The sequence below is a fragment of the Anser anser genome (assembly GCF_964211835.1).
Source record: "Anser anser genome assembly, chromosome: 2".
NCBI lineage: Eukaryota > Metazoa > Chordata > Aves > Anseriformes > Anatidae > Anser > Anser anser.
In genome coordinates, this window is record NC_139721.1 from 116,587,111 (window position 1) to 116,603,219 (window position 16,109).

A 16,109-nucleotide genomic window follows, 5' to 3' on the forward strand; every position below is an offset into this window, starting at 1 on the left:
GAAAACTCACTGTCTGGGTGCCACGAGCACACGCTGTCTGCATTCCTCCTCCTGCTGCTCTTCCTGGGCTGCCCAGATGCCCCTTGCTACTCAGAGCTGCCTCTGATGTCCTGGGGTGGCCTCTGATGACCTGCGGTGGTCCCTGACGTCCTGTGGTAGCCCCTGCCATCCCATGGTGGTCCCTGATGTGCAGTGGCAGCCCCTACCTCTGGGCATTTTGGCCAGCCAGGCGTTAGTGCTGGCTTCCAGGGATAGGAGGACTGAGTTCTGAGGCCTGGGTGAGACCAAGACTTAAATGTGCATTTCCCCTGCAGGAGGGTGCTCTGGCCATTGGGACAGACTCTGGTGGGGGCCTCTCCAGGGGGACACCTCCAGCAGACCCCAGGGGACCCCAGGGGGAAGATGGTGCACAGGGCAAGAGGCAGTGTGACATGAAGAAACACCATGTCATAGCCTAGTCCAGACCAGGGGACCCGCACTGCTCCCTGCTCCAGCACTGCTCCAACACAGAGCTTTTGATCCGATTTCACGGCTTGCTGTAAAATCTGCAGGCAACACCAGGACCCCACCTCAGGATTGGAGGCAGAGAAGCCAGCTGGCAGCCGCAGCCATCAGGGACACCGCAGCCTTCATGTATGGAAAGGCACAGTCCAGAAAACTGGGCTCTACGTGTAGCTGAGCACTCGGGAAGGGGGAAGGCCCAAAACGCTGTCTCTGTGCCAACCTCCGCTCCTGCTGCCCGCACGGCCCCCGTGGCCAGCAGCTGCTGCCCCTGCCAAAAGCTGCTCCAGCTGCCCGCTGCCTCCACACAGCTCCTGCTCCACTGGCCGAGGAGGAGGAGGAGGAAGAGAAGGAGGAGGCTGAAGCAGAGCTGACGGGGAGGTAGGTACTGTCCGGAGGTATGGGTGTGTAGGAATTCATTTTGCCAAGCCAGCGTTGTGGACAACCTGCCCAAAGCTTCCCACTGTCCCTCTCATTTCCCTTTCTGCACCCTCCTTTTGTATTCTGTGCCCTGCGAGGCCAAATTTCTGCCCTGCACCTCCTCCTCCCGCAGCTGTGCCAGCACCTGCTTGCAGACTTGGTTGCTCCAGTGTCCCCAATCCCTGCGTTGTTGCACCCGAGGCTTCTGGTGGCAACGAGACGGCGCATCTGCCAGCTCCCTAGGGCTTGCCACCTCCTGTAACCTGGCCCCCAGTGCCTGTGCCCGAGCTGAGGGAGGATTTGAAGGCCAGGTACACTAGTGAGGGAGCAGAGGATGTGTTCAGCTCAGGCGCTGTGTGTTCATGCTTTGGTGCTGGCCAAAGACTCTACCCTTTTGCACGCAGCTAGATCTCCAAAAATGAGTCAAGTGAAACAGGAGACCTCTGTTTAACCCCTCGGCTGACATTTATGAGAGCATGATTTTCTCTCCGTGCATGGGATTTCCCTCCCCAGCAGGTGAGCCCCCTCCTCCCATTGCACCTTGCATCTGCAGTGGCCACAGTCCAGGAGGGTGATTTTGGGGCACCTTGTGCTGGCACGACCACCTGTGCTGCCAAGTGGTGAGCCGAACACTTTGCTGGCTCTGCTGGAAACTCTTCCTTTCCTTTTGCTTTATTTTTATTTATTTATTTATTTATTTATTAATGTAAGATTCATTCTTAGCCAGAGCAGGCAGAACTTTCTGCTGTACCCCTTGTTGTGCATGCTCTGGGAAAGCACAGCCATGCTGAAACAGGAGTGTGCTCACTGTAGTTGCGGCTAGTTTTGCTAGACAGACCTGTCTGAGTCCTTTCCAGACTCCTCAGTTTGCTTCTGAGTCTTCTTGTTGATTGTGTGTGTGCCCTAAAGCCTGCATGAAATTATTTCCTAAAGAATCTCTCAGAGGACCCTTGGGATCAGGAGTCTGATGGAGGGATAGAAAATGCTACTTTTGACACGGTCCTGTGACACATGAAGAACTCTTGTATGATTTTGTTGCCCACTGCCACCCTCAGGCCATAGTTTGGGACCATTGACCTAAAATATACCAAAAACCAGTTTTGTATTAAAAGCATCTCTGGCTGGTGAGTGACTTCCAGATGCAGGCAGGGCTGAATTTTTAACAGGGCGAGTAACGCAATTCCCATTTTCTGTCACAGATTTCTAGAGAGGCTCGAAACAAATGCGTTAGTTCTCTATGCAATGACTTCCTTCTTTTATGCAATGGGAGAGTAAAAGGGTGTGCTTCATACAAAGCTTAAGGCTGAGAAGATAAAGGAAATCATGTCAGGAGCACACTCATATTGTTGAACAGCATGCATTGCTGGGAAGTACATTAAATGTCAACCTCCTGTGGTATATGTGGTCAATTGTCTGATGGCTTATCAGAATACCCATTCATATTTCAAAAGAAAAAGAAAACCCCAAAACATCGTGCATCTTTTTTTTTTTTTTTTAATAGTATAATCATAGTATAATCTCACTTTGGTGTCCTGAACTGTAGATCTATTTTACTGCATTTCAGTGGAGAATTTCTGGTGTAATTTTCTGTTTTTAATTTTCCAAAACTGGAGACTTAGAGAAATGAAGTAAGATACAGCAGGGATAAATGGGGGTTCTTCTGCTCTGTCTTTGGACCCCTTATCTGATAAAAGCCCTAAGCATTCAGAAAGATAAACTCTCTTTGCCTCAGCTTATGACAACCACTGTTGGCTAAGTGAGGTGCAAGGCTCTGTGCTGCCTGCCACCACCTGTACACTGGGCCCTTCTTCAAGAAAAGCTCACACAGGGAAGGTTTTTTGAGTTTGGCATCTTTGGCTTTGCACATATTTGGTAGAATAAAGATGAAACAAGCAGAACAGCACTTCGGGTAAATGAAGGACAGGCTTAATTTCCAAGGCAATCTTTTTTCATTATTAACATTCAATATTTGTGACAAATCTGAGAACTTCCTTTTTCTTCAAAGATTGCTTAAAGCATTGTGTCTCAACTCAATTTCCAGATTTCTCAGATGCCCTTCGCTCTCTTCAAGAAATGTGGACAGATTACTATAAACCCTGTCTTTTGTTGGTTGTGTTGGTGTTGTGGTTTAACCCGGCTGGCAGCTAAACACCACACAGCCGTTCGCTCACCCTCCCCCCTCCCTCTCTGGGATGGGGGAGAGAAACGGGAAAGTGAAGCCGGTGAGTTGAGATAAAGACAGTTTATTAAGACAGGAATATAATAATAACAATAATAGTAATAATAGTGATAATGATAATAGTATTAATAATAAGAATGTGTAAGAAAACAAGTGATGCACAATGCAATTGCTCACCACCCGCTGACCGATGCCCAGCCTATCCCCGAGCAGCCAGCCCCCCACCCCGGCCAGCCACCCCTATATATTGTTTAGCATGACGTCAGATGGTATGGAATACCCCTTTGGCCAGTTTGGGTCAGCTGTCCTGGGTCTGTCCCCTCCCAGCTCCTGCTGCACCCCCAGCCTGCTCGCTGGCAGGACAGAGCGAGAAGCCGAAAAGTCCTTGGCCTGGTGTAAACACTGCTCTGCAACAATTAAAACATCAGCATGTTATCAGCGCTCTTCTCATCCTAATCCAAAACATAGCACCCTACCAGCTATTAGGAGGAAAATTAACTCTGTCCTAACTGGAACCAGGACAGTTGGAAAAGTTGGTCTTGTGTTTGGTCTTACTCAGAAAGACACGTTCACACCTAGTGACTGCAAAATGTGAACTAAACTTTTAACTTTTTACTCTTCTACCTATAAACCTGTAAGAGGGGAGGTATGAAATCATAATGGTTCTTGGAATTATTGGAGTGTATCTGAAAAGAGTCAGACAGCAAAAAAATCTGGGTGTCGTAAAAAGAAATATAGATTTTACCCATGCAGTGGCAAAAAATCATCTGTTTTGTCCCACTCATTCAAAACCCAGTAGAAACCCTCTTGTGCTTTGGGCAAACTAAGAAAACAGGAAACTGCAGTTTGGCAGTGAGAAGGAAACCTGCCCCAATTATCTACGTACTGAAAAGACACTCCTCATCCTTTTCAACCCAACTTCTTGTTGGTCTCACCTTCCTTCTTGCTAAAAATGCATCTGGTTAATATTCACCCCTTCCAGGAATAACAGCAGGCGTGAAGGCATGCAAGATCAGGGGTGGGTTTAATGACGGTGAGCACTGGTCCCTGCAGGCTGTGTACCTGCTGTGGCCATCCCTCTCCCCAGCAAGCTCTGGAGCAGGGCTGCTCTTGTTTGCAGCAGTGTGGATGGTGGGGGAGGCTGGTTTGGGCAGCAGGATCCCTAGTGGTCTTCTGATGTTGGAAATAAGTTCCCACGAGCCTGTTCCTGTGGATAGCAGCTGTGCCCCAATACCCTTGACCAGAAAGCTCTGAAAGCTCCTTCTGATGCCAGTACAAAGTCTGATTGTAGCACAGATGTGTGTAAGTGTCCGTATTCTGCAAAGTCAAACCCTTTTAGCTTTACTATCACTGTTCTTAACTCAGCTGTGGGCTTATTCCAGTGCAATTGCCATGCCCTTGGTGCCTGGTGCTCTGTCTCATCACCACCCTCTGAGTGGGCTGAGCTAACCATGAGGTTTTCAAAACACTTTTTGTATCTTGCACATTTCCTGCAAGAGGTGGCAGAAAATGTGTTTCCTGAGATGAAGTAAGCAAAAAAGAATAGCTACAAAAAACAGACCAAAAGAACCTAAAAAAAAAAACAAGAAAAAGCATAAAGCTTCTCAGCAGCTTCCTGTTTATCAGCAGCTCAGATACAGATTTATCTGTGACATTACTGAGCCCTCATCACACCTTCCCGTGGGCAGCAGCAGCCCAAGCAAAGCCTCTCTTCTCATCCCCGGGGAGGGCAGGGGGAGATGGGAGACATGGAACCACACCGTGCATGCCCCTCCTGGGAACCTCCCCCACCTCTCCAGGCAACCCATGCTGGTGTCCAGTCGTCTTCACAGTAAAGAAGCGATTGCTGATGTTCAGATCCAACCTCCTGTGCTTCAGCTTGTGCCCATTGCCTCTTGCCTTGTCCCTGGGCACTACTGACAAGGGTCTGGCTCCATCCTCTTTGCACCTGCCCTTCAGGGATTTCAAGACGTTGTTGAGATCCCCCTGAATCTTCTCTCCTCCAGGATGAAGTCATACCTCTTTTTTTTTTTTCAGAGTCTCAGCTTTTTTTGTGGCAAGGTTACCTTGCTAGGTCATATCCAATTTGGTGTGTACCAGGACCCCCATATCCTTTTCTGCCAAGCTGCTTTCCAGCTGGGTGGCACCCAGCATGGACTGGTACATGGGGTTGTTCCTCCCCATGTGCACGACTTGGCACTCCTCCTTGTTGAACCTCGTGGGATTCCTGTCAGCCTATTCCCCAGACTGTCCAGGTCCCTCTGGATGGCAGCATGACCCTCTAGTGTATCAGCCACTTCTCCTGGCTTTGTATCATCAGCAAAATTGCTGAGGGTGCACCCTGATCCGTCATCCAGACCATTAATGAAGATGCTTAACAGGACCGGACCCAGTATGGACCCCTGGGGTACTCTCTTCCCCTGCAGGAGTCAATGTGTTCATTAATGCTCTGGATGAAGGACCACTGCAGGTTTTCATCATTTTATTTCTGCATGCCGCCACCTCAGGAGGGGGTGCAAAGACAAAGCAGGACAGGATGGCTACTTGAAGTAACCTTGATGAATTAAAAGGCCTGTGAGCAATGGGCTGCAGTTCAGTGAAGACAAACAGTGCAAACCCAGTTCTGCATTAGGGCAGGTTCAGCCAAGGCCACAGGATGAAGAAGGCAGCAGTTCTGGAGAAAAGGACTCAGGGCTGGCATCCAGCAAAGGAAGCATGAATCAGCAGTGCTGCGTGACTGCAGAAGCTGACAGCTACCCCAGGGAGGGGGCTCCTCCACTCTGCTTCACTGGGGTCAGGCCTCAGCTGGGGCTCTGTGTCAGGTTTTGGGCACCGTGATGGAAAAAGATTAAGGACAGCCAGGCAGCTGCCAGAGGAGAACAGTGGCTACGATTAACAATTTAGAAAGCATGACCTAAAAGGAAAAAACTGATGGAATATGAGCTATTTAGATGAAAAGGGAACAAGACCTTCGGATATTTTAAAGCAGCTGGAAGAAAGCAGCAACTGATCTTCCACAGAAAGGACAAATAACTGACTTAAACCACACCAAGGGAGCTTTGGATTGTAGGAGCAGGCTCAGTGACTGTGTGGAAGGATGGACGGTGGGACACGGCTCTGCCTTCTAGCCAGGGACTGGACTCAGACTTCTGCCATCTCTTTAACTCATCCTTGCTTGCATCCTTCTTAGTTCTCCACCCTGAGGCAAAGCAGAGGGTGCTGATGTGAGAGGTGCCCATGTGCTGGCATTCCCTAGGTGCAGGACAGCAGGTTTAAAAACCTGAGTGAGAAAAAAAAGCAGGGTGAGAAAGGAGCATCAGCCAAGGGATGAGCAGAGAAGGGTCTTGTTCTTCAGGACCCCCTGCACAAGTAATGTTGTTTGTTTGCTTCCTTCTGTCCTGCATGCTGCAAAACATGAGCGAGAAGGCCCCGCTCCCTGCTTGCATTGTTATGAATGAGCTACTTGTCCTGGAAGTTTTGCAACACACTGATTTCTGCTCTGGTGAAACAGAGCAGTTGTGCAAGGCTGCAGCTGTCAAAGCTGTAATCTGTGTGGCTTTGGTGCCAGCAGAGGAAAGCAGAGTGTGGAGCAGAGGGAGGTGGTCCAGACCCCACAGAGCACCTCCAGCTGCTTCTTCTGAACAAACTGCAACAGTTTTTGTAGGACTCCCCGGCTTCCTGCTTCTTTGTCTGCACTGAGCATCTGCATCAGGAGAGGTGGGCAGAACAATGCCAAATACATCCTTCTATGAGTCGGAAACCATAAACACTTTTTTACTGTAATATGAGTCAATACTTTTGCTGACCAAGCTGAAAAAAAAAATCAAATTCTATCTTCTATCAGCAAAACCAATGCATCTTAGTTCTACCGGAATTTTTTTTAAGTTTTAGTGTCTGTGTGCTTTTGAGGAAGAAGGTTTGGAAGAAGAGGTTATTTATGTATATTAAAAACCCACTCTATTTGAAAGTGACACATTCAGAAAATGAAAAGTTGCAATGTTTTAGCTGGAACTTGTCAACGTAAAATATTGTGACTGTTCTTCATAAATTTTTCTCTATTTTGGAGGCAGAAATCCCCCCCCAGAACAACTTGGCACTTTCAGGGGCATTTTAGCCAACCTAAATATACCTTCTAGCTGACAACAACAACAAAAAAACATAATTCCAAAAAAACTCTTCCACCTTAGCACACACAGGTACAAATACGCTCTCCCTATTTTAAGAATGAGAAAGAAGCCACTCTGTCATATGGCATATTGACATGTGTCTGTACCTCCACAATGGTGTTGGGCTGACTAAACAATTTTGTGATACCATAAAAGCTGGTCGAAGAAATTCTCTAAGACTCAATTTGGAGTTTTAGAAAGCAGGCATTCTTTTATTGCGGCGCTGGATGCACACGGGATTGCTCCAGCTAGTGTGCGTGCTGAGTTGCTCAACTACCAAGGTTATACGCAATCAAATTACAAATATTTATTAGGTTTCCAATGAATAATTAACATAGTCATGTTATTTCCTGGAACTCATTAAAATATGCAAATTTCCTCGACGCATTCTCATTTGTTTCTGCCGGTGGTCTTTTGGGGTCTTCTGGCAGTCATTGATCGTATTCCTCACTGTGTTCACTGGTTGAACCCAATTCTTGAGCGTGCTCAGGCCATCTCGTTCTTTCTTAACTTATTGTTTCAACATGCATACTGAGCTTAGTCGGTTACACATCCAAGGACATATGCATAGCATGAGTTCCTCACCTAATCTTCTGACACATCGTCCAGACCTGGGTCCTCTAGCCCTCAATTTGAGATACAAGTCTATTTTCTTACAGATGAAACTGGCTAAGTAATACAAAGCTTCTAAACTTCCTTCATTGTAACTAAACATAGTAAAATTTAGACCTATCTGCTCATAAAGCATTTCAAATTTTGCTCCATTGCTCTATCAAAAGGCAGGGGAGGCAGAAGGGGGGAAACCATATGTCCTTTTGGTTCAGTATCAGCAGTCCCAGTTTTGTTCCCTCTTTTGCTCTATCACCTTTTCAACTCCTCTTCTGATACATCACAGAAAGCCCTCAGCCACATTATAAGCTGTAAAGTGAGAGCAGATTTGAGAGGGAAAGGCCTCATTTTGACTAAGAAGCTGCTCTCATTTTGCTGTTGAGCAAAGGCAGAGGAAACTGCTTTTCTCGGGTATGAGCGCCCAGCGTTGCAATGGGTGGAAGCAGAGCACCATGTTGAGACCAACCTGCCCCTCACCTTCTAGCCAGCTGCTGCGATAGCTAGCAGGACCATGAAATACTTCAGAAATTTTATTTTCTTGGGAAATATACCACCAGGCAGCATACATGGGTTTTCCTACCTTTTCCTATCTGCAGTCGCACCAACACCAAGCACATGTGGTGGGAAGGGGCCTGCGACCAGCCCCGCCAAAGGGCCGGACCCACACCACGGCTTGCAGCCCTCACCCCTTAGGCCGGAGCATATTTTTGCTGGTGGCATCTTCTGTCACAACCACAATTTCCTCTCTGTGTTCGAGCTCAAGTAATCTAAATCATCTGTAGGAGGAAGGAGAGGTTTCCACAAGAGCAGGCATAGCAGTTTTGCAGACGTTAAGCTGGCCATTGCCCCAAGGCCAAGGAGCTGCTGTGGTGCCATGGGTGAAGCAAACCCTCTGGGACTGCTGTCAGGGGCTGGACACGTCTGAATCTGGTCATTTACAGGAGCTGAGGGCTTGGCCATGTAGGTTGTTTCATGGCAAGATGCGTTTTGGTTGTGGCATTTTTCCATTTAAAGCAGGGCTGTGGTGGAGCCTCTCGGCCTGTGGGGCTGTGAGTGGTTTGGAGTATGCGCCTCCACGTCACTGTCATGTAGTGGTGACTTTTGGGCTGCAAAGTTCTTGGATAGACAAAGTGCTGCATGTTTTTTTCCTGCTCTGAAGGGCGAATGAGAGAAGATAAAGCAGCAGAAGAAGTAACTTCACTGTGGGTGTGTTACATATACACAAGCGCTGTTGCAGTGGCAACAGCAGCAGGTGGCTGCTAAGGGGAAGCATGACCTGCCTGGCGCTGAGCATTGGGGTGTGAGGGTCCCCAGCCCCCATGTTGAAAACTTGACCCCCACCACCCAAGCAGGAGAGGGCAAGCTGGGAGGCTCATCCCACAGTGATATTTTCCATGCATTTTTAGCCTGGCTGGTAGCTGAGGAGCCAGTGCACAGCCAGGAGCCAGGACCAGCATTCATGAACACACCAGTAGTTATTTATCTGCACTGCCTTCCAACCCAGCTGTGCTGTCTGCCCTTGCTCCTCCCAAGCGGCCTGTTCCCCTGGATGCCCCTGGTTCCTCCCTGTCCCCCAAAGCAGGCATCTGCCATTGGTTTCCATCATCATTATCGTCCTTCGTGCCGCGGTTCCCAAAGCCACCCCTGTGCTTCGCACCTGCCTGTGGGGATAACAACCTTCCAAAGCCACATTTGTTGTTTTCTAAACTCATCTTTGTTCCCTTCCTTTTGCTGCCTTGGAGAAATCAGACACTGTCTCACATTTGATAAATCTTCTTTGTTGAGACAAGCCTGAAGGGCCGGCTGTGGGTCAGGAATATCACCCAGCCAGAAGCAGCACAGGTACACAAACCTTTCTGAAAGCCAGGCAGAAATGTGAATATTATTTGAAACACAGCAAGGCTGCTCTAGAGGATGTTACACGAGGCACTGTAACTCTGCTGTTTCCCTCCAAAACACTTCAACGATCACCACAGTTTTCCCCCCCCCTTCCCTTTACCAAATCATCATGCCTGTCCCAGGCTCAGTCCTCTCTGGTCTGCCAGAAGACTTCCTCCCGCCACTGCAGTCACCAGCCCCCTCCACCCATCATTTATCCTTTTACACTTTAATTGAAGATCTTTCCCTTGTCTTCGAGGTCCTGCATGTTCCCCTCTGCACCATGTATGCAGCATCTCCTCTGATGTTTCCCTGCTGTCCCGCCACATTTTGTCTGGCCACCTAGAATCAAGACTGGAGGAAATACACCATTGAAAGATTTCCCAATTAAAAATACACAACTCAAATGAACTGAAATCTTTTTGCAAAATCTTAACACATTCAAGAGAAAATAGCTCAAGAAAAATTATAGTAGTCTTTCTTGTTCTAGGAAATGTATAAATGTTTTTAAATGCAGATATATCTTTAATGGAGGCTTTCATTCTTTTATTGGCTTCATGTCAAATCACCATTTAATTTTTCTGTATGTGTTAATAACTTATCATCCAAACTAATGCAAAAAAATCCAATGGAAGAAGTGGCACCTTTCGACGGCTTATGTTTTGATCATAAGAAGTAGTGAAAATTGTCTTTAGTGGCCTTTAAAACCAAAAAAAGTAATATAACAGAGTTACATTGTGTTATATCGTTGCTTGTAACAGTGGGACACACTATTGACATATTATTAATCACATAATTAAAATATAAGGAATATAGAGAAGAAAATAAAATCAAATTCTACTACAACAACATTCCAGAAATTAATTCTGCAACAAATGAATATATAAATAGATAAGAGGAGGTGCTGACTCTTAAGCAATAGGACAAGCTGGGTACTTGGAGGCAGAGTGATGCCGTAGTGGTTGGCAGCACTGTGAACATCCCATGGGACCGTCCTGTTCTTTCTGACTATGCTACTGACTCATGCCAGGTCCTTCACTAGGCTACTACTTTCATTTCCCAGCCCATTTTCTCACTTTTCATTCATCTGTCTGCGGAATTTAGCTGTGCTCTTCTTTGGGACTGCCTTTCACCATCCATTTACACAACAGCTCTCAGGCTGGAAAGCTACGTGGTGCTGGAGCTGCTATCTGCTACTGAAGAATGGGTTAATAACTTTAATGACTGACATGCTCTGGGTCTGCCACATGTTTGAGGCTTTTAGGTTCTCTGTGCTCCTGTAAGTCAGGGAAATGGTGCTTACCCATTGCTAAGATTAATGGATGAAAAGTATATAATTTGCCTGACTTATAAAGCACTATCGTAATTTACAGCAATATATGAAACAACTACAACAACAAAAAAAAAGATTTCAGGAGATTGTGTAAAAGAAAAATTTTCAAGCCTGTTCTTGTTCTGCTATTTTGTCCTTGACCATGTGTCCTGAATGCACTAAATTATACTTTAAGGAACACCAAGGAAGCAAAGAAACTCTAAGATATCTCCACAAGCTGTGCAAAAATGATTGCAAAGATGTAGCTGTGAGTTCTCATTTTGCTCAGAGTTAGTACATTACTAATAGAAAGGGACTTAACCAGGCTTCAGTATGCAGGTTGTTATCACCTGAAAGAAAAGAAAAACTAAAATGCGCTTCTTGGAAATCATATATCAGCTTCTGTAAAATGCTGCAGAGCTGTCACGTTTAATGGATCTATACACATTTCTTCAGGTCTAGCACTACTTGTGTCTAGCATTACATGTTCTCCGGTGGACACACCTCAACTTTGATATTTTTCATTTAAATTAGAGGTGGCTGTGAGAAAAGGGATTTTTGCAAACTTACATTAAAAGGCAAGCACCTCTTATTGTGCTTGTACTGTCTTCAAAAAGAGCCGTAGTTGATTTTTGTTTCACAGAGTGTAATTTTAAGCCTTCTCATCTCTTTTCCTGTTTACTGCAGCTCCAAACCCTTCTCTGTGTCTCAAAACCTTATCTGTAACTGGCAGCTGCCCATCCAACACCTGCCATCACCAAAACCACCAGCGATGGACTAAACCTCTCGGGAACTCACGAGCCTGAGAGAGGACAAGGACACGGCAGAAGGGGACCGGAGACGACTGAGAGCGTGAAGGCTTCTTGCTGCCCAGGGTAGAGACCATAAACATTTAATCTGCTGCTCTTGAAAGTAACAGGTGAGCTCTGGTAACCAGGGGAAGGGAGCCTGCGGTGGTTGTACCTCTCTTGATACCCACTGGAAAGCTGCTTTTTTGGTTTGACCCTTTTGGCCAACTGATGCAGGGAGGGGAGAAAGTGGGAAGTGCTCTATCCTGGTCAAGAGAATCAAAGGCATTGGCCATGTGAAGTCTGAGGTAGAGCATCACCAGGCTCTGTTCAGATAAGCAGAATCACTTCTGAATTCTGCCAAAATCGGACTTACTATATTTATATATCTGTACCTATATGTCTACAGATCTATCTACACATCAGATGAACATAGCTATATATTTATGTATCTCTACATCTATATATCTCTATGTAACTGTATATATATGCATATATATATACCTATAACACAGTATTAATTACATTTCGATAATTTCTGACTTTTGCTTGTTGAACCTTTGGACTGCTCTTAACGGGTCCCTGACAGGCACCTAAGAAGCGTAACCACTGCTGTGGTGGTCACAGTCACAGCATGTCAGGGCTGCACAAGAAAAGAGATGAATAGCATTAACAGTAAATATTTTTGATGAATGGCATAAACAGCCATTATCTGGTGACTCAAAATCTCAACATTTATGTGTGAAATCCAAGCTGAAATTAATAATACAGATGCCCTACCTGAAAGCTGAATACAGGAAAGAATTGCACTGTCAAGGTAGATTGCAGCCCTGCCTTTCTGTGATTGCTCATTATTCCTGAGCAAGGAGCTCTGCAGGGCTGGGTGCTGTATTTGTAACAGGTTTCTCCACAGTGCATGTGCTGATTGACTTTGGCTGAAGCAGGCCTGGTGCCCCCAAAAAGCTGGGGCGGGTCAGTGAGGCACCAGCAGCATCCACACCAGGAGCAGAGGGCAAGTACCAACTACATCCCTCGCTGTGCCACACATGCAGATGCTCCTGTTTCCCTGCAGCACGTACGCTGCATTTAATGAATTAATCACTCTCATTGGCATTATTGCTGCTGTGCAACAACATTGATTACTCCATGTGATATTTCTCCGCATCAGTCTGTTTGAAGCTCTTTTGAAGTATGATCTACCTGCATGCCAGCACAGCGTAGGTGAAATGCACAATAAACATGCAAGTGTCCTAGCAGCGACAAGCCAAACTCATCTGAAACAGTGTCTTTTGAAAGAACTGTACTTCTTAAAATGTGAGCGCTTTACTCTACCAACCAGATCCTTTTTTTATGGTGGTCAAGAGGTGGCATCTGAAAAAAAAAACAAACAAACGGTGGGTAAAGCACTGACTCACTTTTGGAGAGCATGTAAAATGACTTTAAAGCTGTATTCATTGCAATTCTTCAGAAATGACAAAGCAAGTAACACCCTTTCACCCCCTCCCCTCCCCCCCCAAATTATTTTGGTGTTTTTTAAACTCAAGAACTGAAGTTGGCCAAAAGAGGCAGGAGTGACAAACTGAAGAAGCCACCAGGGAGATCCATGCCAGGACCCTTTACCTCTTGCTCTCTCTTGCACAGATGTCTGAGATGAATCCCACAAGCCAGTTCATCAGAACAACAGAGTACGATTATGGATATGATGAAAATACTGCTCCATGCAATGAAGGAAACAGCTTTCGCAGGTTTAAATCCCTCCTCCTGCCCATCCTTTACTGCCTCGTGTTTGTCTTCTGCCTTCTGGGAAACTCCTTGGTCCTTTGGGTTCTCCTGACCAGGAAGAAGCTGATGACGATGACTGATGTCTGCCTGCTCAACCTCGCGGCCTCTGATCTCCTCTTCGTTGTGCCTCTCCCTTTCCAAGCCCACTATGCTTCAGAGCAGTGGGTTTTTGGCAATGCTATGTGCAAGATAATGGCTGGCATTTATTACACGGGTTTTTACAGCAGTATTTTCTTTATAACCCTCATGAGCATAGACAGGTACATAGCAATTGTCCATGCCGTCTATGCCGTGAAGATTCGGACAGCCTCTTGTGGCATAATTATCAGTTTAGTCCTGTGGCTGGTGGCTGGCTTGGCTTCTGTGCCCAACATTGTGTTCAACCAGCAGCTGGAAATCGAGCAGTCTATGCAGTGTGTCCCCACGTACCCCCCTGGCAGCAATACCTGGAAGGTTGCATCTCAGTTTGCAGCCAATATCTTGGGTCTCTTGATTCCCCTCAGCATCCTCATTTGCTGCTACGCCCAGATACTGAGAAACCTCCAAAAATGCAAAAATCGGAACAAGATCAAGGCGATCAAGATGATTTTCATCATTGTCATTGTTTTCTTCCTCTTCTGGACCCCCTTCAATGTCGTGCTGTTCCTGGACACCCTGCAGAGCCTGCACATCATCAACGACTGTCAGGCCAGCAACCGGATTGCCCTGGCCCTACAGCTGACGGAAACCATTTCCTTCATCCACTGCTGCCTCAACCCCGTGATCTACGCCTTCGCTGGGGTGATGTTCAAGGCCCACCTGAAAGGACTGCTTCAGTCCTGTGTCCGTGTCCTCTGGAGCCCCACCAGGGGTTCTGGGGCCACTCAGTCATCTTCGGTGCCCAGCCAGCTCTCTGCCTGCTCTGACAGCGCAGGGGTGCTCTGAGCCCACCCGAGATCCCTTTCCCCAGAGTAAATGGCTGCCCCAAGCACCGGCACAGCCCCCGAGGCTGCACCATGTGTGCAGTGTCCCCGCAGGGTGACCCATGTGCCTGTGCTGCCTTTTGGGATGTGCTGCCCAATACGGCAAAATAAGCAGCAATGTGAGCTTTCAAAGAGCACCACTCTGTTTGTAAAATGGTGATCCTACACGCTTGCCACGTGGTGATTTTTAATTAGATCACTTTTAATACGTTTCAGCAAACAGGATGCTTCCTCTCCTACTTGTTTTCTTCCTTGTTGAACGCATTGCTCCTGCCTCACCCCCAGCTATGCTCTGCTTTGCAGAAGCTGCTCCCCGCACGAAGCCCTGAGTCCCTGGGACAGGGGTGGGACTCCCTCTGGGAAGTGGAGAAAGGAACAGGTATGGGATGGATTCACATTGCAAAGAGGGGCCGGCGATGGTCCCCCCTTTGCCTCCACTCCCAGATAGAGGCCCCCTTGCGTGGGGCTGCATCAGGTTGCTGAGGGACTCTGGGACATCCGCTGCCACCCATAGCAGCCCTTGGGAGCCACATCTTCAAGAACAGCAGAGCAGCACCTCCAGGTGCCCCCTGTATTTGCCACCCATAGAGGCACAAACACTTGCATAAGGTACCATCGAAGCAGCCTCACCATCTGTGTCCCCTCTGGAGGCAGGGGCCCTCCAACCCTGTGCCCCAGCATTTGCTGTTCAGTGTAAATATCACAAAATGGAACATAGCGCATAGGCTCTATCGCTCTTTTATTTTTCCCCATACATTTTTTTCTGCCATTTTAGACATGTTTCCTTTGAATAAATGTATTAACTGCATCTTTGTATGTCTCAGCTCCTGAAAGGTTTTCTAATGACTCCCAAGCTTAGATGAAGCTAATGAAAGGATCCTTTTACTGTTTTTTTGAGCTGGTATCCTGTAAAATACATCTAATGGAATTCAGAGGTGTCCTGCAGCTTTTCACCAAAAGAAGTTACGTCTCCAGCTCTCTGCCAAGGAAGATTTGTTCTTAAAATCCCAATAAAAGTTCACTGTGGAAAAAACAGCATTTATGCTGAGGTTATTTTTCTGTAAACAAAAATGTTAAAGTTAACCAAGAAGGCATCTGAAACTGGGAAAAACATAGCCTGGGTATTCTTAAAGACAGAATTTTCTAAGCTACTAAAATATATATTCTGTTTACTCAGTTGCAGCTTTCCTTCTGAAAATATAATTGCTTTTTTATGTTTCTCAAGAATTTAAAATGCATATCTGAGTGTCAGAAGATTTTTGCCATTAGTTACTAAGTGTAGAAAATACTCCTTTCATTTACGTTAGATAGTACAATTAACTTTTCTAGATTTTATTCCTCAATGGGTAAGAAAAGCACTACAGCTTTATTATCGTATTTTTACTTCTCAGAAGACTTCTAGGTATTTAGAAACAAAGTCCTCTGTCGATGTGTTCCGTTGGGGTTCTTTGTACTGTGCTGGCACTTTGATGATTAAAAAGATACATAGGCTCGCAGCAGGTCAGATGCCTT

The 16,109-nt window shown here is 46.5% G+C and overlaps 1 protein-coding gene across 2 annotated transcripts; it reads left to right on the forward strand.

Annotated features, from left to right (window-relative positions):
- The first annotated feature begins 434 nt into the window (after positions 1-434).
- Positions 435-15,661, forward strand: LOC310894413 (C-C chemokine receptor type 8-like). Of its 2 annotated transcripts, none has more exons than XM_083824480.1 (3): positions 435-882; positions 11,753-11,984; positions 13,398-15,661. In XM_083824480.1, the coding sequence occupies exon 3, from the start codon at positions 13,495-13,497 to the stop codon at positions 14,557-14,559; it is 1,065 nt and encodes a 354-aa protein (XP_083680606.1). In that variant the 5' UTR covers positions 435-882; positions 11,753-11,984; positions 13,398-13,494; the 3' UTR covers positions 14,560-15,661. The 2 variants fall into 2 exon arrangements, with proteins under 2 accessions (XP_083680606.1, XP_083680605.1); XM_083824479.1 differs by having other exon boundaries at positions 13,495-15,661.
- Positions 15,662-16,109: the final 448 nt, after the last annotated feature.

Coding starts and splice junctions, on each gene's coding strand:
- LOC310894413 (XM_083824480.1), top strand. CDS start 13,495: ATGTCTGAGATGAATCCCACAAGCCAGTTCATCAGAACAACAGAGTAC.